This window comes from Felis catus, chromosome B3 (assembly GCF_018350175.1).
Source record: "Felis catus isolate Fca126 chromosome B3, F.catus_Fca126_mat1.0, whole genome shotgun sequence".
Classification (NCBI taxonomy): Eukaryota; Metazoa; Chordata; class Mammalia; order Carnivora; family Felidae; genus Felis; species Felis catus.
In genome coordinates this window covers 34,469,879-34,497,408 of record NC_058373.1, presented here as the reverse complement: position 1 = coordinate 34,497,408, position 27,530 = coordinate 34,469,879, and the positions used below count along the sequence as shown (strand labels likewise).

Genomic DNA, 27,530 nt, shown 5'->3' with positions numbered 1-27,530 from the left:
GGGCCCCTGAATACATTCCCACCACACTTCATTCAGTGTGGAGGGGTGATTTCCTAAAGGACCCAGGGAAAGGGGAATGACTGCCAGGCTGCCCTACACACACGTCTTACTGTTGATACACATTTACCCAAAAATCCCTGCCTAACATTAACTTCCGTACGACGGATCCCAAAATGTTGTTAGTTACAGCATCCAGCTCCAACCCCAGAGTCTTTGGGGGATTTCAGTTCTCCCTCTGGTTCGGCAACCACCTCGTCTTTTGCATGGCTCAAGTTGAGTTCAATAGGAATGTAGCTTCCCCGACTCTCTCACTTCTCGGAATGCCTTCGCCTTTCTCTGCTCCCTGGCTCATGCCCCAGTCTGGACTATTTAGAGAGGCACCATAATATCAAATAGTTGCTTTTAAGTGAGAAAGGGGATATTAAAAGGTTTGGGGGATTTTATCCAAAATACACATTTCTCCCTTGACCCCTGCCTCACTCCAGGCAGGACACATCATTGTCTCTGGGGGAAGGGGCATAGCATGGCATGTGTACTTCAAAAAGCTTCTCTCTTAATTCTGTTATCTTACCCCTACACCCACCCTGGAACCTCCAGTGGAATAGAGCAAGCGCCATTTGGTTTGGGGATTAGGTATGCGTCTAACACAGTATAAAACTTTTGACTGCTAGGCCGCCTGGGCGGCTCAGTCGGTTGAGCGGCCAACTCTTGATTTCAGCTCACGTCATGATCTCATGGTTTGTGGGATCGAGCCCCGTGTTGGGCTCTATGCTGGTGGCACGGGGCCTGCTTGGGATTCTTTCCTCCTCTCTCGCTGCCTCTCCCTGGCTCTGTCTCTCAAAATAATTAAATAAACATTAAAAATTTTCACAAATAAAATACAACTGTGATGGGTATTGCAAAGTTCCCTCCCAAAGAAGTTGCCCCTGTTTAGCGTCCCACCAGCAGTGAACGTTCTTACCCTGTCATATCAATCTTGTCATCCTTTGTATTCTTTGCCAATCTAACAGGTACAAATTGGGATTCTCTTGTTTTATTCTGTTGCTGCATTTGTTTGATTATATGTGATGTTAAACAGTTTTCATATATTGTATTTACTTCCCTGTTGTATTGGTCAGCCTGAGTTGCTGTAACAAAATACCATTGAGTAGGGGGCTTAAACACTAGGCATTTATGTCTCACAGTTCTGGAGGCTGGGAAATCCAAGATCAAGATTTGGTTGCCCATGAAGGCTCTCTGTCAGGCTTACAGACACTGGCTTGTCACTATGTCCTCACATGCTAGAGAGAGACAGAGAGAGAGAGAGAGATTCCTGGTCTTTCTTGCTCTTCTCATAAGGACATGAGCCTTATCATGGGGTCTTACCCACATGACATCATCTAAACCTCATTGGCTCCCAAGGCCTCACCTCCAAATACCACCACGTTGAGGGTTAGGGCTTCAACATTTTAATTTTGAGGGGGACACATTCAGTCCCTGATGACTGTAAACCACACGCTTATGCCCTTTGTCCTTATTTCCGTTGGCTTGTTCCTGTTTTCCTTACTGATTGGTTAGCCATCTTTGTAAGTGAGGAAAAGACAGCAGTTCAGGGTGTATTTTAGAAGCGCCTCAGGCTTTCTGCTTCAGTCTTAACGTGTCATGTGTATCCTGGGGAAGGAGCAATGTGCTGGCAGATTACAAGCCTTTAAGTTTCGATTCCTTCTGTGTTCTGGTCTCTCATCATGATTTAGTCTTGGGTTTTGATGCTTGTCCCTGACTAACAGAGGTCCTGTTAGTTAGTCGTGATTTTAGGAATACTGTGTCTCAGGATACTTGAAAGTTTTCCCATCTTGTGTCACAGAAAACTCCTTGACTATGGGGAAACAAGGAGGGAGCAGGTCACCGGGAGGGTTGGGAAGAGTACGTAGAGGATAGGAGTTTGGTGCTCTCAGGGGTGCTGTCACCTCCAAAGCCCCCTTCTCTTTATTTTTTCTTTGTTCTTTCTTCCTTTCTTTCTCTTTCTTTGTTTCCCCCCTCCCTTCCTTCCTTTTGTTTTTCTGTCTCTTTTTTCTTTGTTTCTGGCTGCATAGTATAAAAATCCAATTTTGGAGTATGTGGTCGGATTCCCACCATGGGGACTGAGATGGAATTTAAAGTCACTCACCATAATTCAACTATAAATTAGAGAATTCTTGTGAATAGAATAGGGTGGAATGTGGTTTCGTGTTTTCTTCCCCCAGGGACCCTGCCCAATTTGGCAATGGGAAGCTAAATTCAGGGTGGGATTAGTTCTAGGAAGTGGCTTTTTAGTATAGCTGCATGTCTAATCCCAATGTTAGTGACAGTGCCTTCCTTATCAACGTTAATAAGAACCCAGGAGGCCGTGGATAACTGAAGTCCCGCAATGTGTCAGACACATACTTCTGCCTTTGCTTGTTTATCCCAACTATCCTGCTAGAACTATCACAGTGGATTTATTTCTACTCATTTTCCCCTTCTATTTTCCACCAAAAGCAGGCAGAAAGGCAACATGCTGCAGGGGTGTGGGCGGGAAGAACCCTGGAACAGGAGTGAGCAGGCCTCAGTTTCAGTCCTGTCTGTGCCCCTTAGCAGCCTGAGACTGGGCAAGCCATGTAGCCTCTAGAGGCCTCACTTGTTCCACGTAGAGGGGACAAAATAACACCAACCTGTCAGGGTGGCTGAGGGGCCCTGTAAAGTGTAATGTGAAGCTAAGTGGTGCCTAGGCCGTAGAGCCTGTCCCTACCTGAGGGGTTTGCACAATGCCAGACCCAGAACAGGTGCTCAGAAAATGCCTGTCCACTTTTCTTCCTTGTCCTGAAAATACTAAACCCTGTATTCGTTTCCTTGGGCAGTTGTAACAAATCACCATAAACTTGATGGCTTGAAACGACAGAAATTTCTTCCTCACAACTCTGGAGGCCAGAAGCTCAAATTCAAGGTGTTTCCAGGGCCCCCACTTCTTCCGGTTACGGGGGGATAAATCCTTCCTGCTTCTTTCAGCTTGTGATGGCTCCCTGCATTTCCTGCTCACGGCTCTCTCTCTCCAGTCTGCCTCGGTGGTCATGTGGCCTCCTTCCCTCTGCGTTTTCTCCTCTGTGTCGGGTGAGAACATTTGTCATTGGGTTTAGGGCCTGCCTGGAAAATCCAGGATGTTCTCATCTCAATCAGTATTATAGAATGAGCCTCTTGCCAAATAAGGTCATATTCCCAAGTTTTGCCGGGTTAGGGCACGGACGTGCCACCATTCAACCCACTACACGCACTTCAGGGATTACGTTATGTATCAAGACTGTGGCCTGATTAAGCACACTTTTTCCCAGCCACCTGAGTGAATCCACTAGCAGTTTGATGTTAAGAAATCAGGGCACGTGTAAGAGAGGAGAAAGAACAAAAGCTTGTGTTTTTTCATTTTAGTTTGCATTTACAAACAGGCAAAAAGCCTTCTCTCCTGGGTCCCCCGTTTAGTAACGATGAGTTGAATGTATTCACTATTCATGTACCCATTCACCCGCTGCTGCTCACGCACTGGCCGTGTGGAACTGTAGCCCTCCTGTCACAGAACCTTCTGTCTTGCCCTTGCTCTGACTCCGTCTCCCACTGGCTCCACCCCATGTTACCTCCAACCTCCTGCCTTGGCTCTCTGAACATGGCTCCCCAAGGCTGGCTGGGTGACATCCACCTCTGGGCTTCACCCTCTGATTCGATGCTTATTTGCTCCCTGGGTTCCCTCCGCTCTGTGTCATCCTGCCATCGTTGCTCCCTGAACCTTCAGGAACCCAACTTAAGCTGCAGATGTCATCCACAGGCCACTCTGCCCTGGAATGTAGTTGAAGGAAAACGGCCTCAATTAAACGAGCCCCAAGGCTTCCGGGTGCCTGATTACCCGGGGACAAGGACTCTAACCAAGGGCTAAGCCCTCACTTTTGGCGACTACCGTGCCAGCGACAGCAGTGACTAAGGTTTCCTCCTCAAGTCCTCACAGGCCCCCTCTGAGGTCATCTTAGCTCCACCTGTCATTTGCATGTGGTGTGAAGGAGCTCTGTCTTCTTGGATTTGTGCCACACAAAGGGGAGGATGGTCCCTGGACCTTCTCAGTTCTCAGAGGCACTGTGGGGACAGAGGAAGAACACAACCATGAAAAGTGTTTGAGCTTTGGGCCAAAAAATGCTTCCAAAACCAAGATCTAAAACAACAACAACAACAACAAGCTGAGTTAATCCTGGCTTTTTGCCCTTAAGATGGAAGCATGAGGTTCACTGAAAAACGCATGTTCTAAAGAAAGTCATAGTGTTGGTCAGTGTCCCACATTAGGACTGGGACTTGGAAATTGAATAGACTGAACTCCAAACCCTGCTGTGGCAACGTGACCCGGGCAGGTCATGTCTCTGAGCCTTAGTTGGGAAACCATACCTCTGAGAGGGCCGGAGATTACATGTGTTAACCTGGTATTGAGTGGGCACCTGAGTATTACAGCTATTACTGTGATTCCTTCTCTGAGGCCGCCTTTTTTTTTGTTTGTTTGTTTTATTTTATTTTTTTATGTTTATTTATTTTTGAGAGAGAGAAATTGAACATGAGCTGGGAGGGGCGGGGGGGAGAGAGAGAGAGAGAGAGAGAGATTGGGAGGGAGACACAGAATCTGAAGCAGGCTCCAGGCTCTGAGCTGTCAGCACGGAGTCTGACGGGGCTGGAACCCACAAACCACAAGATCATGACCTGAGCCGAAGGTGGACGCTTAGCTCACTGAGCCACCCAGACGCCGTTTCTTAATTTTTTTTTAATTGATTAATTTTTTTTTTTTTTTTTTTTTGAGATAGAGCGCAAGCTGGGAAGAGGGGCAGCAGGAGATGAGAGGCTCCTAAGCAGGCTCCACGACACAGGGCTGGATCCCGTGACCCTGGGATCATGACCTGGGCCGAACTCAAGAGTCAGATGCTCAACCCAACTGAGCCAATCAGGCACCTCCTCTGAGGCCTTCTGAATCCCTCTCCCCTCCCCACCCCACCCAGCCAGAGAAGCCAGTCCCCCCAGGAGCCTCCCCCAGTCTTGTGCTAGCTGCACAGTGCTCTTCTGCTGGGTCTAGGCCATTTGCGTGGAGCTGGGGTGCTTTCCTCCTGGTTCTCGGGGCCTAGCTCAGCATGGGCATATAGCTGGTGCTCAGAGCATGTCTGCACCTTGGAGTTATATGAAGGAACACTGCGTACCCGCCCCGCCTGCCGCGCCCGGCATAGCTGTTCTCTGTGAAATGATGGGTTAAATGAACTGGAGTGTAGAATCACCCTCTAGGTTAGAACTTTGAAACTTTCTGACATTTCTGACTTCCGATTTACTATGGAAGCAGGAGAATCACCACTTTAGGCTTACCAACAAATATGTATTTAGTGCCAGTCTCCCTGCTACGCACATGGAAGACCTGACTTAAATCTCCTTACATCCCTGTGAGGTAGAACACAGGCCCCCTTCCTAGTCACACTGCTAGAAGTGGTGGCAGGGATGTGACCCTAGGCGCCTGGCTCTAGGGCAGGGCCTCTAACTTGCGATGTCCCCAGTGCCGGGACTGCACGGAGACTGGGCCACGCGGCCTCTCCAGCAGCTTAAGGGAAGTCCCAGTCCCTCTGGCCTGAATCCCGAGGACCTAAGTTGGAGGTTAAGGGGGATTCTTGAGGGATAAGCCTCAGTAAGAGAGAGGGTGCCACGCTGAGCTCTCCAAGGTCGTGGCACCGGAAGCGAGGACCGAGTTATGTATGTGAGCCTTAGGCACGTCTACCTTTGTGTGTCCCTTCCAACATTAAAAAAAGAAAAAAAAAGTTGGAGTTATATTTTATGAGTGCATCGGTATAAGGCGAATATAACCTAGGCTGGATTATAGTCACCTCGTTCTTCTGATTTGAAAACCAGCCCTGTGCCTACTAGTGCCTAACGGATAAGGCTTTCCGGTTACCCAGAGCCTCTGGGGGGTGGGGGTGGGGGGGTGAAGCAGGAGCGAGTGTTCGGGCCCCCTAACCGGCCTCTTGTCTCCGCAGGTCCCGCAGCGGATGGCGGCGGCCCAGGGCGCCCCCGAAGACGGCGGCGGCGGCGGCGGCGGCGCCCAGGGCGTGTGGGGCGCCTGGGGGCCCTGGTCCGCCTGCTCGCGCAGCTGCAGCGGCGGCGTGATGGAGCAGACGCGGCCCTGCCTGCCCGGCTCGTCCCGCGCGCGCGGGGCCCTGCGGCCCGGGGCGCCCCCGCGCGCCTTCGCGGGCCACGTGGTGTCGGCCGTGCGCACGTCGGTGCCGCTGCACCGCAGCCGCGACCGCGGGGAGCCGCGCGCCCCCGCCGGCCCCGACGCCAGCCGCCAGGGCCCGGGGCCGAGGGGCAGCCGGCACCCGCAGGCGCGGGGCCGCGACCCCACGGCGGAAAGAAGGTACGCGCGCGCCCGCCCCTGCCCCCGTTCCCGCCCCTCCCGCAGCCCCCACCCCTGCCCCTACCCCTACCCCGACGTGCCGCGCGCTGCCCCGCGCCACCCATAGCATCGCGCGGTCAACGCGTCGCTTCTGCCGGCTGGGGAGGAATTCTTGGCTCCGCGTATTTCCTTTCATCTTTTGATTTATTTTGCAGCCTTCTAGAGCGTTGAGGCCACTCCCGCCCCACTCTGTGCTTCAGAATCGTCTTCAAAGGGAAGCTAATTCTGAGCAGGCCCTTAGGCATCAACCTTAGGGAGGCCCTGTGGAGGGGTGAGGCAAGGCGGGCAAGGGGGGGTGGGGAGACCTCCGGTCCGGTGCAGCCGGTGTGGATGTGAGCAGAGGACACAAGACGAGGGGACTTCCAACCCGGGAGTCGATGAGGAAATTTCAAGCCCTTGCAGAAAGTGAATGTTGGGTGTCATACGTGATCCCAGACTGTTGACTTCAGGATTGTGTGCACTTTTTCTGGAAAGTTTCTGCACGGAATTTTGAGTGAGCACCCTGCTTTGAGGCTCTCTCTGATGGAGGACCGAGACATTTTTTTTAGAGTCTTAATAAAATATGAATTCTAGAAGTTGCATGGCAGCATCGAAATAGTTGTATAGCTCCAAAACGCCTCTCATGGTTCTTCATGCCCAGCATGAATATGCCAAATTAGGCGGTGCCCTTGGGCAAGGTAGGAATACAGCATCTGAGAAGAGCTTTTCAGTGAATTAATCCACTGATACTTACAGATTACTCCATGGTCATTCGAAAATATTTGTTCAGTGCTTCTAGGTCCGTGATAGATTCTTGGGAGTTTTTAAATACACAACAACAAACAAGCAAACATTTACAGGAGGAACAGGAAGTCATCAAGCCAAATTAGTGTCCATCTGGGGAAAGGCATGAGCTATCAGGGGGCGCTGCCCAGCCCCTCTTGTCACTGGGGGTTCAGACATCAGCACTGATGACCACCCTTGCCCACTGGGGCTAGATGCTTCCTGAGTGTCCTTCTCAGCCACATGTAGTAGCCTGTCACTGTCACTGCCGTGCAACCTGGAGGTGTGGAGGAGACGCAGCCATCCGCCCTCCCCAGCCGCATGCTCTTGACATGGTCGGTAGGAGTTCACAGAGGACCATTTCACAGGGAAGGTGCTTTAGCCGAATTCTGAAGGATAAACCACATTTGGCTAGATGGAAGGAAGAAGGGACGATCTGTGAGTTCTGAGGGTTGGCACGGCCTGTCAGTGGGAGAGGAAAGAGAGGTCAGCTGGGAGGATGCTTCCTCCCTTTTATCGACCACAACCCCGTCATAAGCGTAGCTCTCTATTCCCTTAACCTGAAATGCTGGTGACCCACGCCCTTTAGAATTCAGAACTTCTCAGATTTTCGAAAGGTAATTCAGGGCATATTTCGCAGATTAATGGCGCTCCTTCTGCGGTAGGGGGAGGCATCCCATGATCGACTGCATTATTATTTCTGCACGAAACATTTGAAAGTTCATGTTAAGGAGGATAAAAAAGATCGTAATAGTCCTACGTCCATTAAGGTCAGGTGTGCCGCCCGGTGAACTTTGACACCAACCCAGTTCTAAAACATAAAGAGAAAAGGAAAGACCAAAACTCCTGGTTTGAGAAGTGCAGACGTATAATAGCTAGAGTTCATTGAATGCCTGTTCTATACCGGGCACTGTTCTTGTCACTTTACACGGACAGCTCTGTGAAATAGTGCTAATCCCATCCTCATGTCCGAGGTGAGGAAAAGGAGGCCCAGAGAAGCAGAGTAACTTGTCCAAAGCAACGCAGCCAGTCTATAAAGACTTGGGATTCAAACCCAGGCAGTGGGGGCTCTAAGGACCTGATTAAAGAGCCTTTATACATGAAGAATCTGAGGCTCTAAGAGGTTAAAGGACTACCCAGGGCCCCAGAGCCGTGGAGGAGCTAAGATGTGAAGGTGCTGCTGGGTCCCAGATTCCTGGAGTACTCAGGGACTCCTCTTACAGCCTCTGTGGTTGGGAGCCCAGAAGAGCTGCCCAGGGAACAGGCTCCAGTTGGCCGTAGGCCCGCACTGCAGGCATTCTGGCCCATGCGTTTTGGCAGCAGGAAATTTTTTTCTCCCGACTTATTGACAAGGGGCCAGTTACTGTTTACTGTGAAGTTCCTACGAGTTTTTATCATGCTTTTGTAATTTGACAGTTTCAGATGAAACAATCCAAATATTAGCCTGGGAGGCCTGCGCCACCGACAAACCTCACGCTCTTCCCGGCTGACGGAAATCACATTTGCTTATGTTTATCAGTCATTAGGAGCTTGCATGGTACATGTGACCCCAGAAGAAATGTCCGCGTGTTCTCTGGATGGCTGTCTTGCCAGACTCTCTGTTTCAGGTTTGAGGTTTGAGGCAAAGGCTCTTAGGGCTTAGATGTTTCAGAAACTGTTAGGTTGTTATGCTAGGCAACTGAAAACTTAATTGGAGCCAGATAACACACAAAACAGAACTATTCAACCTTCCAACAAATATTTAAGTATTTACCATGTTGTGAGGCCCTGGGACAGACACAAAGGTGATTAAAAGCCAGGTTGGGGCTGAAGGCTCATACTGACAGGCTAGAGCAGCTGTTTGCAAACTTACTTTTTTTTTTTTTTTTTTTCTTTCAGCATAAGAATCCTGTCTGCAAAATCAGTGTTAGGCTGAGGCTCAGTTTGTCACACAGGGCATCCCAATGGGCCAGTGACTTTCAACCTTGGCTGACCACGAGAATCTTGCAACCACCTTTCCGAAATCTCAACACCCTGATCACATCCCAAACCAACATCTGAATCTCTAGGGGTTGTGGGCACACATCGATATAATTGCTGTCCGGCCGAGGGTGGGAACCATTGGTTTGGAAGTACCTCTGTGAGACCTTAGAGTTCTGTGGAAAGGAATTTGGGAACTGACTATCGTCTAGCAGAATTTTGCAGGCGGGTGAGCACATATCAGAACCAAATGCAGTGGGTGGGGAAGCTTGTTCAAAGGGGAGCTGCCCAGTCCTCGCGATCTCCCCTCCCTAATGGCAATTCTGTTTTGTAGGTTTGGGGTATGACCCTAAGTAGCTTCAGATTAGGAGATTCTGATGTACCCCAGACTTTGAGAACCACTAATCTAGAAGATTAGAAAAGACATGGATGTAAATGTCTTCCATACAAGGTACTGTGATAAAATAATAATAGTGAAGATGCTAGCTACCATTTTGGGCCATGGCTTATGTGCAGGCACCATATCGAATGCATTATGACATTTATAGTTTATACAACCCTATGAGGCAGATGGGTATATTCACATTTTACAGATGAGGAAACTGAGGCTCGGAGGAACGGAGTGATTTGCTCAAAATCACCTGCTTCAGAAGCAACAGAACCAGAATTCTAAGTGGGTCTGTTGGAGTCTGGCACTCAAGTTCTTTTCACAGAAATAGGTATTTGTGAAATAGGTGGGTTTTTTCTCCATTCATATATGTTTTTATATCTTATTATTTTGTTAACGTTTCAAGGTTTCGTTTCAATTCTAGTTTGTTAGCATGTAGTGTAATATTGGTTTCGGGAGTAGAATGTAGTGATTCATCAATTACATGTAACACCCAGTTTATTCTCTGTGGTTAAGAGTCTCTTATGGTTTGCCTCCCTCTTTTTTTTCTTTCTCCTATGTTCATCTGTTTTGTTTCTCTCTCTCTCTCTTTTCTCTCTCTCTCTCTCTCTCTCTCTCTCTCTCTCTTTTGAGAGCGAGAGAACGAGAGTGTGTGAGTGATGACATGAGCTGGGGAGGGGCAGAGGGAGAGAAAGAGAAAACCTCTGCACCCTGTGCAGAGCCTGTCTTGGGGCTTGATATCACAACCATGAGATCATGACCTGAGCTGAAATCACGAGTCAAATGCTTAACTGACTGAGCCACCCAGGCGCCTCATCTCTTTTGTTTGTTAAATTCCACATATGAATGAAATCATATGATATTTGTCTTTCTCTGACTGACTTATTTTACTTAGCATAATATACTTTATTTCCATCCACATCATTGCAAATGGTCAGATTTCATGCTTTTTGATGGCTGAGTAGTATTCCACTGTGTATATATGCCACATGTTCTTTATCCATTCATCAGTCGGTGGACATTTGGACTCTTTCCGTAGTTTGGCTATTGTTGATAGTGCTGCTATAAACATTGGGGTGCATGTGCCCCTTTGAATCAGTATTTTTGTATCATTTGGGTAAACACCTAGTGGTGTGATTCCTGGGTCGTAGGATAGTTCTATTTTTAACTTTTTGGGGAACCTCTATACTGTTGTCTAGAGTGGCTGCACCAGTTTAAATTCTCACCCACAGTGTAAGAGGGTTCCCTTTCTCCACTTCCTTAACCAACATCTGTTGTTTTCTGTGTTGTTCATCTTAGCCCTCTGACAGGTGTGAGTTGATATCTCATTGTAGGTTTGATTTATATTTCCCTGATGATGCGTGACGTTGAGCATCTTTTTATGTGCCTGTTGACCAACTGGATGTCTTCTTTGGAAAAGTGTCTATGCATGTCTTCTGTTCATTTCTTAACTGGATTATTTATTTTTTGGGTGTCGAGTTTAATGAGTTCTTTATAGATGCTGGATACTAACCCTTTATCAGACGTGTCATTTGCAGGTATCTTTTCCCATTCCATAGGCTGACTTTTAGTTTTGTTGATTGTTTCCTTTGCTGTGCAAAAGCTTTTAATCTTGATGAGGTCCCAATAGTTCATTTTTTGCTTCTGTTTCCATTGCCTCCAGAGATGTGCCTAGTAAGAAGTTGCAACAGCTGAGGTCAAAAAGGTTGCTGTCTATGTTTTCCTCTAGGATTTTGATGGTTTCAGGTCTCACATTGAGGCCTTTCCTCCATTTTGAATTTATTTTTGCGTATGGTGTAAGAGAGTGGTCCGTTCCCATTCTTCTGCATGTTGCTTATCCAGTTTTCCCAACACCATTTGTTGAAGAGACTGTCTTTTTTCCACTGGATATTCTTTCCTGCTTTGTCAAAGATTAGTTGACCATATAGTTATAGTTCAATTTCTGGGTTTTCTGTTCTGTTTTATTGATTTTTGTGTCTGCTTTTGTGCCAGTACCATCCTGTCTTGATGACGACAGCTTTGTAATATAACTTGAAGTGTGGAATCGTGATGCCTCCAGCTTTGCTTTTCTTTTTCAAGTTTGCTTTGGCTACTCGGGGTCTTTTGTGGTTCCATACAAATTTTAGGACTGTTTGTTCTAGCTCTGTTAAAAATGCTGGTGGTATTCTGATAGGGGTTGCATAGAATGTGTAGATTGTTTTGGGTAATGTAGGCATTTTAACAATATTTGTTCTTCCTACCCAGGAGCGTGGAATCTTTTTCCATTTTTTTTTTTGTGTCTTCTTCAATTTCTGTCATAAGCTTTCTATAGTTTTCAGTGTATAGATTTTTCACCTCTTTGGGTAGGTTTATTCCTAGATATCTTACAGTTTTTGGTGCCTTTGTAAATGAGACCAGTTACTTGATTTCTCTTTCTGCTGCTTCATTATTGGTGTATAGAAATGTAACAGATTTTGTATCCTGTGACTTTGCTGAATTCATGTATCAGCTCTAGCAATTTTTTGCTGGAGTCTTTTGGGTTTTCTACATTGAGTATCATGTCATCTGCAAATAGTGAAAGTTTGACTTCTTCCTCACCAATTCGGATGCCTTTTCTTTCTTTTTGTTGTTTTACTGCTGAGGCTAGGGCTTCCAGTACTATGTTAAATAACAGTGGTGAGAGTGGACGACATCCCTGTCTTGTATCTCACCACGGAGGAAAAGCTCTCCGTTTTTCCCCATTGAGGATGCTATTAGCTGTGGATTTTTCATATATGGCCTTTATTATGTTGGGATATGTTCTTTCTGACCCTACTTTGTTGAGGAGGGCTTTTGTCATGAATAGATGCTGTGCTTTGTTAAATGCTTTTTCTGCATCTATCGAGAAGTTCATATGGTTCTTATCCTTTCTTTTATTAATGCGGCATACCATATTGATTGATCTGCGATTATGGAACCACCCTTGCAGCCCAGGAATAAATGTTACTTGACCTTGGTGAATAATTCTTTCAATGCAGTGTTGGATTCAATTTGCTTGTATCTTGGTGAGAATTTTTGGATCCACGTTCCTTAGGGATATTGGCCTGTAATTCTCCTTTTTAGTGGAATATTTGTCTGGTTTTGGAATCGAGGTAGTGCTGGCCTTACAGAATGAATCTGGAGGTTTTCCTTCCGCGAAATGGGTATTTTGAAATCGAAGCTGCTCCCTCTCACGGCAGGTGTGGTCAGAGAAGCTGCCTACAGGTTGGATGGTTTGAGTCATGTCTTGAAAAGTGGATGGGATATGGGAGTCACGGCTTAAAATGAAGTGTGTCTCAACTTTGTAGGGTTCAACTCTCCTCTTGCAATCAGGGGGATCTTCTCTGCAGCTAGTCCTAGGCACCAAGGGGAGTTCAAAACATTAGAAACCACAGCCCTGTCCTTGGGTGCCCGACACCGTGTGGTGGTGGATGGGGGGCAAACCCACAAGACACTACACGTGCTGGAAAGCCGTAGAGATAGGACTAGAGTTCGGAAGATGGGACGCCCTTCCGGGATGGAGCAGTCAGGGCGGACCACACAGAACAGGTAGGGTTTGAACCCAAGCTTGAAAAACAAATAAAAGGTACTTAGCTGAGATATATTTGGGAACCTCTTGAGGCTACTTGCTTGCATATCGCACCTTTGTCTCATTACAGCATACACATACATACTGCAAATCACGCTCTAAAAAGCCTTGGAAACCACGGCAGTATTTATTGGAGGTTTCCCGAGGATCTGAGCTTAGGAAAGTTACTTAACTTTTCTGAAGCCCCAGGGCTTCGTCTTTCAAACGAGAGGCTAATAATCCATAGCACAGGGGATTGTGGAGTGGTTAAATGAAATAATAGGGTCATATTTCCTGGCCTATAGTAGGTGCTCAAGAAAATGTAGTGCTACCTCCCTTTAGGGCTTTAAAGGCTGAGTGTTCATGTGTGAGAGTTCCAGGTAGAGGTTTGGTTCTGCAGGAAGGCTCTGATGGTGAACTGGGGCCACACAGGAAAACAGGGAGCCAGGCACTGAGGTCTAGTCCAGGAGGGCGGGCCTCTGGGCAGTGCAGCCTGGGTGCAGCCGGGATCCCGGGACCTGGGCACACCTCCTTCTGCCCTGTCTTGGTGCGACCTGTGGAAAAGCCCTCCACAAAGGGTGGCCTTCTTCTGGGATCCAGTCCGAGCACCGGCACCTTGTGGAGGAGGGGAATTGAGGCTGCAGGTCTTGGCCAACAGGTTCCATGATGGTACTCACCAAGTCTCCCCTCTCTCCAAGCCCAAGTCTGTCCTGGTGATAGCTAAAGGGGGAGGGGTGGGGAGAGGAGGGTGCTAAGTGAGCCCGGCCATCAGTGCCACAGTGCCGCCGCTCGCCTGCGAAATTGAAGGCGCTCCTCAGTAGAAGCCGCCCCCCCTTGATTTCTGGAAATGGGCACCCACAGGCTGGAGGGAACTGGAAGGAGCCCTGTTATTGTAGGATTTTCCCTTTTATAACACATAAACCAACTGGCTTTCTTCTCATTCCCGACATGTCTGGTGATGATGAAACCCAGAGAGAGTCCCGCTGCCAGAGTTCAAGTGCATAACCTAGTAGAAACCTGTGGTGAATGTCTATTGGCCCGTTTAACTCAGCTTCCACAAAGACAGGATATGAGAATAGACCCCACTCCTCTTTGACGTCGAGTAACTTTCACTGCTCTGGTGGCCAAAGAGCCTGCTAACAAGGAAGCCTTCCTTCCCGGTGGTCTTCCACATGCTCGCCTACATTAGCCAGTTTTCCTGATCATTGCACGTGTGGACCAGCTGGAATCTGGGGAATGGGATGTTTGATGGCTTTAACTGAGAGATTTTTCAAGATAGGGAGCGCTCCTCCCCTCCCCCACTATGTGTTGCCAAGTTGAGAACTTCCAGCTCCTGGAGACAGTTGTGAGAGCCTGGGACGTTGGAAGTCACAACCTTGGAACTCATGGCCGCTGTTTCCATTGGGCGTGTGGCACTCGGTGTGTCATAGCCCTCAGGTGTCAGAAAGGTTGGGGAGGGTGGGCTTCCCAGAACTTCTTCGGGGAAGTGGAGCTAGTTTCCCATCAGCAGGTAGCCTGGCTGGACCGAGAGGCCTTTGCCCGGACTGCGCAGACCCACATCTCAGGAGCAGCTTGTGGCCAGTACTCAGTTGCTGCTTTTTGTTTTTGTCGCATTGTTTCAGATGTTGGTCTTCAGTCTCAGTAGATATCTGACTGCAGTCTCCTCACCAGTCCTTCAGGTGGGGGTTGGGGGGGGGGTGGGAGCTAGCACATCCGGAGAGGCTGCAGACTGCCTGATAGTGAAGAGGTCAGCTCTGGAGTTGTCAGGTCTGGTCTCTGTGCCCAGCCCTGCCCCTTCCTAGATGTGCGTCCTGCCACATTGCTTAGCTTTGCCCCCAAGGGGATGATCCCACCCCTGCTCCACTGGGCTGCCGCGAATTGGACGATTCATACAAAGTGCTTAGCATAGTGTGGGGTCACCTGCCAGCAGGCAGATGACGTGGCAGAGTCACTTCCACATGCCAGGCACGCTGGCAGACATTTTCCATCACACCTTCGTCACAGGCTCGTGTGGTAGACCGGTATCGTTCCCGGTTAGCGATGACAGACTCGAGGGTCAGAGAGAACATGCATAGATCAAGGTCACACAGAAAGAAAGTGAGAGAGTCAGGGTTTAAACCCATCTGTGCTGCGTCCTGTTCCTGTCACACTCGGACTGCTAGAAAGCCTGCTTCAAAATTAAAGGGAACACTCATTGTTTAAGCTAACGTTTACAAACAAATGATGAGGGACATTTGTCTCCAATATTCGCTTCAAAGATTTTAGCATAGCATGGGCGTCTGGGTGGCTCAGTCGGTTGAGCGTCCGACATCGGCTCAGGTCGTTATCTCACGGTTCGTGAGTTCGAGCCCTGCGTCGGGCTCTGTGCTGACAGCTCGGAGCCTGGAGCCTGCTTCGGATTCTGTGTCTCCCGCTCTCTCTGCCCCTGCTCTGCTCATGCTCTGTCTCTGTCTGTTTCAAAAATAAATAAACATTAAAAAAACAGTCTACAAAGTTTTTAGCGTAGTAAATATATATATACACACACACACACACATACACATGTATATACATACACACACACACACACATATATGTATACGTGTATGCACACACACACTGTAAGTGTCTCCACCGTGAGCTCCAAAGTCTATGTGGGAAGCCCAGGAGAAACACCAACTGGGGACAGTCAGCAGCTGGCTAGGCAAAACCTTAACATAAAGTTATCTGCTTTTGTTTGTTTATTTATTTATTTATTTATTTATTATTTTTTTATTTATTTAACGTTTGTTTATTTTTGAGAGCACGAGCGGGAGCAGGGGAGGGACAGAGAGAGAGAGGGGGACAGAAGATCTGAAGCCGGCCCTGTGCTGATAGCAGCGAGCCTGACGCAGGGCTCGAACTCATGAGTTGTGAGATCATGACCTGAGCCGAAGTCAGACGCTGAGCCACCCGGGGGGCCCCAAGGTATTTGCTTTTAAAGGCTGCCTCTGGAAATCGCCGGGCTTCATTAGTAGAGATGACCTAGCAATTACCTTTTCGTGTTTTGCTTTCATTTTAATTGCATCAACGTTCTTTGTGTGTCGGCTGTGAAGCAGGCAGTGTGCTAGACACAAAAAGGACCGACAGGTGAAGGAGGCGTGGTCTTTGAGGACTCCGTGTTTACTGAGGGAGTAGCCCCCGGCTGACCACCATGATGGAGCTGCACCTGTCGGGGAGCAGAGGGTATGGGAGCACAGGGGGGCAGCTCATTCTTGGGGAATCAAGGGAACTTCGTGGGGAAAGGTACTTCCTTAAAGGAGGGGTTTGCATTTCTCGGGTGGGAAAGAGCTAGAGAGTACTTTATGGATGGGCTGTGGCAGGGGTTTGGTGACACAAGAGGAATGAGAAAGTCTCCTTGTTCTCCAGGGGCTCATGCTGTTGGGGGAGGGGAGAAAGACAAGCAAACAGCCATTTACAAGCCCAGGGCTCTCTTAAGGGGGATGCCCAGGGCATGGAGAGAAAGGAAAGGGAAAGAGAGAGAAGGGCGGGAAGGAGGGAGCCAGGGAAGGCTTCACAGAGGAAGTGATGACTGAGCTGAACTAGGAAGAAGGATTTTAGCAGAGCTCAAGAGCGAGAAGGGCGTTCCTCCAAAAAGCAAACTGTAGGGGCGGAGACCTGGAGGCTTGCGTGAGCTTGTCAGGTTCTGGAAGTCGTCAACAGTCTGATGGGGCTGGAGCATAGGCTGTGGATGAGGGAATGTCCACAGGCTCCTTTCCAGGGAGGGACTATCAATCAAGTAGTCCTAAAGGGATTGCCCTAGAATTTCTTTGAGAAAGACAGTTCCTGTTCGTACAGATGACCAACCCTTTTCCATTTAAAAGCGTGACGATACTTCCCGTGTATAGTCACTCTGAATCTCTCCTTAATGCCTTTGTCATTTTCAAATGGCTATGCCACCCCCTATCTCATGTACATAAATCCCTAGAAGCCAGGGTTACTGGTCGGGAGCTAAGGCTTGCTTCTCTAGTTTTGCGATAGTTGCATTCGCTTCCTATTGATGCGGTAACACTTAACCGTAAAATCAGTGGTTTAAAACAGCACAGATTTATTCTCCAACAGAGTAAATCTTCGGAAGCTAAAAGTCTAATATCAAGGTATCAACAGGGCTGGGTTCCCTCTGAGGGCTTCAAGGGAGGATTTGTTTCCTTCCCTTTCTGGCTTCTAGAGTCTTCCTGCCTTCCTCGGCTGGTGGGCCTTTCCTGGCCATCAGTGCACCCCTCACCAGCTTCTGTAACTGGCATCCTCCTCTCCTGCTTGGAAAGACCCTTGTGATTACACCGCACACACTCAGGTAATCCAGGATTATCTCCTCACTGTGACATCCTTAATCACATCTGCAAAGTATCTTTGCCACATGAGGTAACATTCACAGGTTCTGGCAGCTAGGACGTGGGCATCTTGGGGGGTGGGGGGAGCATTATCCAGCCTCCCGTAATGTACTTGCCTTTTGGGCATCTCAAAAATACCCTAGCGACAGGAGAGTTTCCATGCTAGCAGGACTGCTGGCCACTGCACCACATTGCATCTGGTAATTTCCATGGGAGATTTAGCTATCCTGTTTCCCAGAAGAAAAAGAAGAGGAAACACGAGGCTTTCCCCAACCCTCCCTTAAGTGTTCTTCTTTGGACATTCAGTATTAATCAAGGACAGTGACAGCAATAAAGTTGAAGGTAATAGTTGCCCGAGGCAGCTGGTGTTGAATAAAGAGCTCTGTTTTCCAAATCCAGAGTCCAGGGTCCAGTTCCCAATTCTTATGAATGCTTTCATCTTCGGGCCAGTCACCTCCTCAGCCTTACTTTGCGTGTCTGTGCCGTAAAGGGGCCCTATTCCATCCGTTACGGTCTCTCGTTCAGTATTGGCACATTACGGAGGTTCATCTAGGGTGATGGAAAGAGAAGAAGGCGGCTGGAAGACACAGTCCTCAACCATGTTCCCAAACACGCTCAGGAATGTGATGGTTTTTCTTCTCTCTAGATACACCAACATCGTTACCCCCATAGCAGGAGTTTTTCGTAAAAGTGCCATCCACATGTCTGACCTCCTCTTGGTGGTCTCCCCCTGGGGGTCGGCCCTTTTCTATTGAAAGCATTCACATTTCTTACCTCAGAGGGAGAAAGCCCCAGGCTGGGAGTCATTATATCCCACTTCCTGTCTGCTCCATCATCTGCTAACTGGATGACCTTCCGGAATCACTTAATCTAATCTATTAAATGTGGATAATTGTATGTCCCTTGTCTACCACCTAGGCCCATTGAGAGGGCCAAAGAGGTAACAGCTGTACAAGTACTTTGAAAAACGTAAGCTGTGTTCTAAAACAACATGGCTTGTTTTATTGTCATTGTCATTTTATTGTCGGGCATCTATTACCTAAAGTTTTATTATCATCACTGTCCTTGATTAATACCGAATGTCCAAAGAAGAACACTTAAGGGAGGGGTGGGGAAAGCGTGGTTTTTCCTCTTGTGTTTTTCTGGGAAACAGTATAATCTTTGGGTTTTAGAGCCTTCTGTCTCTTTCTGTAATTTCTTGTATGTGTGTGCACATGTATGCATGTGTGTTTGTATGTATGTGTCTGCATGTGTGTGTGTGTGTTTGCTTGGAAGGTCCATTCATTTAGAAACAGGACAGACCGGATCAGGCCTAGATCACAGGCTTTACCTACCCTTTCCTGCCTTCCTGGGGAACTATCCCTGACTGTGGGTAGGAATCATTTGTTTTTTCAGCTCCTCCTTTTGTACTCACTTTCTTGGAGGTGATTTGCATTTCATCATTAATAACTCTGGAGCAATATGTTATTTCTGTCCTGAGGGCCCCTGGAGCCGAGGGGACCCCTTCGTGATGCTGGATGGGCAAACTTGCTATTAATTAAACTTCGGGAAGCCACATGCCATTCTCCTGACCCTCCATCGATACCTAGGGAGTCTTGTTACATACAGGGAGGCAGAAACCACAAGGCAGGGAGAAGGGAAATCTTTGGCCTTGTCTGCATTTCTCCTTGGAAAACCTCCCCCGTGGTCTTGGGCAGTTAGCAGAGCAAAGCAGGTACATCTGTTTGAAATGCACACTCTGCATTTTTGGCATTTTTTTTTTTTTCTCCTGCAGGGAAATTTTGTTTCTTTACCTTCCGAAGCAGGATTTCCACTTAGTTCTTGAATTGTTTGACAAGAGGTTACCCGTTGATGCTAACCAGATAAATGGTGTTTTAATACGCTTTGGTTTCTAAATCAGAAACCTTGGCCCTTTTCAGTCAGAGAGCTTTGTAGCAGAGCTGGGCCCACTGGTATGTATGTTTCTGCCTGTAGGTTAGGAAAGATTGGAGCCAGATTTTAAGCTTGAGTTACTCTGATCTCAGACAAGGCTCCAAAGAGCCCTTGTTCATTTCTTGTGGCATTTCATTAAGTGTCAGAAGTATTTCATTAGTTATCAGAACAGAGATCACATTTGCCGTAAGAATGCTGCATTGAACTTCCTCCAAGTCATTCATAACTCCAGGTTCCAGAAGAAAGATATGATGGGCTACGGAAAAAATCTGACTACAATATGTGTGTCCCAGAAAGGGGATCTCAACTTTGCATCTGGGACCCCTAGGGCTTCTCCTTGGATGCATGCCTGGTGGCAACTTGAGATGCCTTCGTGTGAGGACCGGATGGGGGACACATTCTGGATGCATGGGTTACTGTCGTCTCCTTCTCGGATCCTCCTTGCACATTGCTGATTCAGCTGTTGTGACGATAACCGTCTTACGGCACCTACTGTGTGGCACGTCATTTACATGTGTGATTCGAGCCTCAGCCAGCCCCATTTTACACTTAAGGTAGAGAAGTCTCTGGCATCATGCTCCTGAGAGGGGCAGAGTGGGATCTGAATGCAGGCTTGCCTGACCTCCGTGTCCCCAGTCTTTTCACCGCCACTCCAAGCCCATAATGTGTACCTGGGTGATTCACGTGTACGTGAGAGGGTCTAGGCACAAGTACTGTCTGTGGCCTCTCTATTGGTCCTCGTGGTGAAGCGCTAACAGCTCCTTATGGGCTTTTGGTTCCCCTCTGTTAGTAGTAACAAGAACAGTCACAAGCGATGTTTGCTGAAGGTTCCCAGTGTGTCATAGGCTGAATAATGGCCTTCCCAAAGATACCAGGTCCTAATTCCTGGAGCCTGCAAATGCCAACTTCTTTGGAAAAAGGGACTTTGCGGGTGTGATTAAGTTAAGGATCTTGCGAAGAGGAGCTCAGGCTGGATTGTACAGGAGGGCCCTAAATGCGACCCAGAGTGTCCTTCTCAGACGTTGGCAAGGGGAGATTTGATGCCAGGAGAAGGTGATGTGAAGACAGAGAGAGGTTTGAGGATTCTGTTCTGGAAGATTGGAGTGTTGGGGCCACTAGCCAAGGAATGCCCAGCCGCCAGAAGCTGGAAGAGGCGAGGAAACAGGTTCCTTCTCCCCTAAAGCCTCCTGAGGGAGCACACAGCCCTGCCGACTTCCCATTGATGCTGATTTCGGACTTGTGGCCTTCAGAAGTAGGAGAGACTGAATTTCCATTGTTTTAAGCCACCAGGGTTGTTGTAGTTTGTTATGGGAGCCCTGGGAAAACATGGCATATAAGGAAGGGCCCTGATGCATAAAGTGTCCGTATGTTCCATTTTTTAAAAAGTTTTATTTATTTTTGAGAGAAAGAGAGACAGAGCACGAGCGGGAGAGAGGCAGACAGAGAGGGAGACACAGAATCTGAAACAGGCTCCGGGCTCCGAGCTGTCAGTACAGAGCCTGACATGGGGCTCAAACTCGTGAACTGCAAGATCATGACCTGAGCCGAAGTCGGAAGCTTAACTGACTGAGCCACCCAAGTGCCCCGACGTAGTCCCTTTTTTATATGAGTAGAACTCTGTGCCTAGAGAGACGAAGGACGAGCCGTGGGTCCCAGAGCTAGTAGGCTGCAGAATAGTAGGGACTCCGAGGAGAGTCTGGCTCCTAGCCTGTTCTTCACCATTTTGTTACTCTCCCTTCCTGCCCTCACTCCTTTCTCACTCCAATGCCCCCTAGGTCAGGCCTGGGTCAAGATTAGGACCTTCCTTTTCCTCTTCATGGTTTGACTTTGGGACTTCGGGTGCACGATATTGTCTGTATTCCCTTGTCAATCTTTTCCATACAGAAACATTTAGTCCCCCGTGGGCCACATGCACCCAGCAGCAGTGAGCTAAGATTTCCCTTTCCCTCAGTGATTGGAACGCAGGTCATTGGGGACTGGTGCTGAAAATGATTCCTTTCTGGATTTGGAGGGAAACAGTAATTTCTTCCCCCTGTTTTCCAGTAAATTCTCATTCCAAACAATCCATCCCTGTAATCCTTTGTGAATGGCGTTCGGTATTTATAAGCTGTGCTATATTGCAGCTGTTTGAGCTCCATAAGAGCTTACCATTCATTCATTCAGTAACATTTGTTAATATTACAATAATATCCGTTCACGCAGACTTACAGCTCGGACACGTTGTTTCATGTCTTGTAGACTCAGTTTCCTTGTGTGTACAATAACAGTAATGACCCACCGTGCTGTCTGCAGTGGTGGGTAAGTGGGATAACATACGCGAACCATTCGGCAGGTGTTCCGTAAATCATCGAGATCTGAATACTGAATTTATTTAAACACATGATGCTGAATATTTTGGGGGTTGGGGTAAGACTCCAGAGAAAATCCCTCTTTCTTCCAGTTAACTGAGAGTGACAGGCCTACAGCCAAACACTCGCCCTCATGCAAAGAAGAAAGTTACGCATCTTCACACGTGGTTATTGCGCTTGAAATGGTTCATATTTCTTTATCGTAAGAAAGGAAAAAAATGAAGTGGTATAAGGTACGTAGGTACATAGAAAGTGGTTGTTAACAGCACCGGAAAGGCATCTAGAATAGGAGAGAAATGCCGTTGCTTCCTTCATGGGCCTTTCACGTTAAAGAGGGTCAAGAAATGCAAGTAGCATTATGATCACGATTGCTGTTATATTAATGAATTCAGCAGGACATAGAGCAAATCATTCTTCAGCCTGCTTCAACCTGCCAGGGGTCAGCCCCTGGGGCAGGGGGCGCTGTTTGAGAGTCCCCAGGGGAGAGGGGTTGGGAGCTCACATTTGCTTAGCACCTGCCCGGGGCCAGGCACCGTGCCCCGCAGGTAATCTCATTTGGTTTCCCCTAAGCCCCTGTAGTCCTGGAGGACTGCTCCGGTTCGGATTACATCCCACACCAGCAACTGGTTGGACTCCCAAGAGGGCTCCTCTCAGTTACGCTGGAGAAATGAATGCATTTACTGTTCTTTCACGCAAAGCCGGCTCCGTACCACTCAGCCCACACTTGGCTCTCTGCCTTTGCAGTGGCCCTCACATGGCAAGGTCGGAGGCTCTGTGTCTCTCACCTTCGGGAAGTGCGGCCACCGTGGTAACCACCGTTTTCGGGGTGCCACTGAGGGCCGAGCCCTTTGCTAGTCACTTCACCTTTCTTATTTCATTTAATCCACACGGCAGTCACGTGAGGTAGGCCCTCTTGTCCCCATTTTAGCGCTGGGGATGTGATGTGGAAGGACTTGCCCATGATTACACAGGGGGCTGATCTGGCTTGTTGACGGGATACCTGGGCTTTCTACCATCCCATCTTACCACTTTTGTCGTAGTCGGTTTCTTACCCTCCTCACTCCTCACGGATGCCCTGCCTTACTGGGCAGGGCCGTCATCTTGGCTCCAAGCTCTCTAGTGCTAACTTAGCCTTAGCCGGAAACGCCTTTCTGTTGGACCTCCGCTAGTGCATTTTTCGCTTTTATGTGAGTCCAAAAAGATTTCCCATCCTCTGGCCAGATTCTTCTCTCCCCTGGGAGAACACACTGGATATCAAGCCCCAGATGTCCTTGTGCGGTGAATACTCTGCTCACCTGTAAGGGGTGTCCTGGGGCCGCTGGACACGGTTGCTTTCCGTTGGTCTGATACTGGTTTGCTTGAACACCCACTCAGTTGTCTTTATTCCACCCTCTCTGAGCCCACACTGACTAAACAGCACCTGTGGATTGGTCCTGGAAACCCAAGATCACTCAGATGCACAGCAGCACCAGTGAGCACAATGATGACTTATTCTTAGGGACACTTGGCTGGTTTTCAAACACGATACTCGAAACAAGACGGAGCAGCCTGGGGATGATATCTGAAGCAGAATCTAAGTCCTCTCCCGGGTTTGCTCCAGAAGGACTGGGTCTGTTCTGAAGGCTTCTCCTCGGTTTTATTTTTAGGGGTGTGTGTGGGGCAGCCCTATGGACCTCACCTCCTAGGAGGCCAGCAGATGGGTCACTGGGGACGGGGTCTTCTTGAGACTTGGCTTCCTGGTACAAAAAAGACCTTTCAAACTCAAAGCTGCTCTAAAACCACCTCTCTGCTTCCTTTACTGGGTTGCTTGCTTCTGGGGTCCTCGTAGTGTTCCTGAATCCATTTGGGAAAAGCCCTCTTTCCTTTCTCTTGTTAGTGCAAGTGTACCTTCTCCTTCTTCTTCCCTCTGCCATCCCTCCCCCATTTATAAGCCTTCCAGATCCTTCTTCCCGGAAGACTCAGAGCAAACCTGTCCGCAGATTCTCACGCTGGTCTTTAAATGCAGGCCTTAAGGGCTTTTCGAAGAGCAGCAACAGATCCGGCCATACTGGCTAATGTACGTGACGGTGTGTGCCACACAGTAGGCAACCAAGAAAGCTTTTGTTTTCATCATCTCAATTTTTATTTCGTTAAGCGGTCAGAGTTTCGCCTCTTACCTCCTGCAGATCCCAGATAATGCATTGCCTGGAACAGCTCTGGCAGGAGTTTCAGTCTTCTGAACTTCCAAGAAGACATTTGCACTCAACCTAAACCACTTGCTCCCAGCCTCTTTGAACTTAGCACATGCTATCCTTTCTCCCTTTGGCAGGCTGCATTGCTCACAATGGAGCAGGGTGAGTTTCAGGACCCCGGGGCTCTCTTTCCGGTTTTAGGCAGCAGACTCCTTTCTGTCCAGCTTGCCTTGGATCACGTGGCTCCTTGGTGAACACACGGGTCTGCTCTCCAGCTGCCGTTCCCTTACATTTTCCCTCCCCTGGAATTTGGGCTCGCGGGGCTTTCTAGGTGGTGGCCAGTGGTAACTGACTTTCAATTTCACCAGCCTCCTTTGCTCCCCACCAGATGTGTGGGGCTGTCTTGCTTTCTTGCTTAGAGGAACTCAGAACCTTTTCATCTCTACTAATTGACCCACAGAGCTAGGCTTTATTGGCCCATTGGTTAGAACGTGGAGCAGTTAAGCTGTGGTCTCTCACGTGTGTTATCTCGACAGATGTTCCCAGAGTGCCTGGGGCCGGGGCTGCTGCTGATCTCGGGGATTATGCACACAGGGTCAGAAGGTGACACGCCTTGCCCTGGAGACCCAGAAGACTCGTGAGGGAGCCAGGCCCCTTACCTAAGGATGTTCCTAAGATTCAGTGTTCCTGCTACCGCCGATGGGTGTGCGGGCTGCCCCCCCAAGAGGACTAACTGAGTGGGGTAGCTCAGGGGAAGCACGCGAGGCGCTGATATTCATGTTGAGCTTGGAAAGCTATACCGGTGCAGAAGTAGGAAGCGTAGAATTCCAGGTGGGGCCTTGGAGGCACAAGAGCTCTCGGTGTGTTTGGGAGGCACTAAGTGATCTGTTGTGCCTGGAAAATGGAGGGTTGGGGGCAGGAGGCGGACATGAAGATTGGAGTTGAATCTGGTAAGACTGAGACCAGATGATGAAGAATGTGACATAGGACCTACTGATTTTCCTTAAAACCTTCCAGATTTGAACTTTATTTTCTAGGCAGAGCTGAGGCACGAGGGTTGTTATTTTTTTTTTTTAAAGTTTACTACTTTATTTTGAGGGTGGGGGAAAAGAATGCGAGCGGGGGGAGGGGCAGAGAGAGACTCCCAAGCAGGCCCCGAGCTGTCGGCGCAGACCCCAGTGCAGGGCTCAATGAGGGGCTCAATCCTGAAATCAAGAGTTGGACGTCCAACTGACTGAGCCCCCAGGCACTCTGAGGGGTTTTTTTTTGTTTTTTTTGTTTTTTTGAAATAGAGGGTAATGGCCAGGGCTGTGTTAAGAAACATAAATCCGGTGGAGAGAGACGTCAAAGTGCATGAGCTTGCTGATCCTGACTTGGGTACCTGATGGGTGGAAGTGGTGTTAGGCAGCCTGGGAATATGCACGGGGGTGTTTGTCATCATCGAAAGTACCACACTGGGCATCACTGTCATTGCTACTCCTTACATAGACCGTGTTGCCCAAGCACGTCCAGACTCTAAAGAAGCTCCCTACATGGACATCAGGCTGGCGATGGCCTTCGAGGATCTCAGATCTTCCTGGGAGTGTATGACCTGTCAGTTATTGACAGTGACATTTCAGAAGAACATTTGGTCCCCTGATGATTTCTGCCCCCTCAGTCTTTGAGGCTTAAGGCCTATTTATAAGTGTGTATTTTATATCCCGTCAAAATGTCTACATGTTTAAGTTCCTCACTTCCTTTCTCTTTGTAATGTTGTGTATTTAGCAGACATAGCCTCAGGGAGGGTTGTGAGGGGAGGTTTCTGTATTTGCTCCTAACGATCCTCCCACATCCATACACAGCCACACTTTTAAAAATGCAGTGGAAAAACAGTTTAGTGTCTTTCTTTTTTATATTGCTTTCATATATTGAAAGCCTGTGCAGAAGGCAGAAAAAAACATTTTTTTACCTTTTTATTTTAATGCCAATGTGGGTAGCACATAGTGTTAGTCTCAGGCGTACAACAGAGTGATTCAGCACTTTCGCACATCACCCACTGCTTATCACAACAAGCGCACGCCTTAATCCCCATCACCCATTTCACCCATTCCCCCACCCACTCACCTCTGGTAACTAACCATCAGTGCCATACAAAGTAAGAGTGTTTCTTGATTTGTACCTGTCTCTCTCTCCTTTTTTCCCTTGTTTGTTTCTTAAATTCCATATATGAATGAAATCATATAGTATTTGTCTTTCTCTGACTTATTTTGCTTAGCAGCGTACTCTGGCTTAATCCATGTCGTTGCAAATGGTAAGATTTCGTTCTTTTTATGGCTGAGTCGTATTCTATTGTGTGTATATATTACGTCTTCTTTACCCATTCATCAGTTGATGGACACGTGGGCTGCTTCCTATCTTGGCTATTGTCAATAATGCTACAATAAACAAAGGGGTGCATGCATCCCTTTGAATTAGTGTTTGTTTATTCTGTGGGTAAATACCCAGCAGTGTGATTGCTGGATTGTAGGGTAGTTCTACTATGAACTTTTGGAGGAACCCCCATACAGTTTTCTGCAAGTGGCTGCACCAGTTTTCAGTCCCACCAACAGTACACATGGGTTCCTTTTTCTCCACACCCTTGCCAACACCTGTTATTTTCCTGTGTTGTTGGTTTTAGCCATTCTGACAGGTGTGAGGTGGTATCTCATTGTAGCTTTGATTTGCATTTTCCTGATGGTGAAGGATGATGAACATCTTTTCATGTGTCTGTTGGCCATCTGGATGTCTTCTTTGGAGAAATGTCTGTTCATGGCTTCTGCCCATTTTGTGATTGGATTATTTGTTGTTTCGGGGTGTTGAGTTTTATAAGCTCTCTCTATATTTTGGATACTACAGAAAAAACATTGTTTATGGTAGTACAAAGGATAAGAAATGACAAATGAGTCTGCCTCAGCTCTTCCCCTTTGGGTCTGCCTCTCAGTGGAAATCATTCCCCAGGTTTCGTTTGTACCCTTCAGGAATGTATCCTGCATATACGCATTTTCATATACTTGATACATTTTTTTCTCTCTTCTTTTTCTTCTTATCACACAGACAGGAGGATGGATACCCTCGGTTTAGTGTCTTCTGTGTCTTGTTTTTTTTCACCTGTGTTTTGGAGACCATTCTGTATCAGTATATATGCATCTGCCTCCTTCTTTTAAACAGCCTCATAGTCCTCCAGTGTCTACGCACACCGTCATTTAGCTCCTCGTTCCCCCGCTTAAGGACGCCTGGGTTGTACTTCAAGCATGTAATTTATAAGTTACAACACAGATATGCAAAATGCCATTTATTTTTCTATAACCAGACGTGGTTCGTGAGCCCCTGTGTCTGCTGCTGTAGGACAGCTGCCAGTTTTCGGAGACTCGGATGCTCAGACACCGCATGTTTAACGTGATCGGTTCAGGGCTTAGGCTTAGTTCAGTCAGGATTCTCCCCATTCTTTGCATTCTACCCTTCTCCTGGGGCGTGGGGGGGATGTGGCTCCCAGATGAGGGGCTCCTGTGCAGTCTTGCTGAGGGGAGCAGGGCGTCTGCTCTGTCTCAGCGGCTGCCTTCCACCCTTTGCAGTAAGTGCTGCTAACGTCCCACAAA

The 27,530-nt window shown here is 48.1% G+C and overlaps 1 protein-coding gene across 6 annotated transcripts in view; it reads left to right on the top strand.

Annotated features, from left to right (window-relative positions):
* THSD4 (thrombospondin type 1 domain containing 4) overlaps positions 1-27,530 on the top strand; it is a 576,883-nt gene that overhangs the window by 78,593 nt on the left and 470,760 nt on the right. For 5 of the 6 annotated variants that reach the window (XM_023255096.2, XM_045059083.1, XM_045059084.1 and 2 more), the window contains one exon: positions 6,027-6,403. The exons of the other annotated variant lie outside the window; for it this stretch is intronic. In XM_023255096.2, the coding sequence (XP_023110864.2) occupies positions 6,027-6,403 (377 nt within the window). The remainder of the gene's footprint in view (positions 1-6,026; positions 6,404-27,530) is intronic. 6 annotated transcript variants of the gene reach the window in all.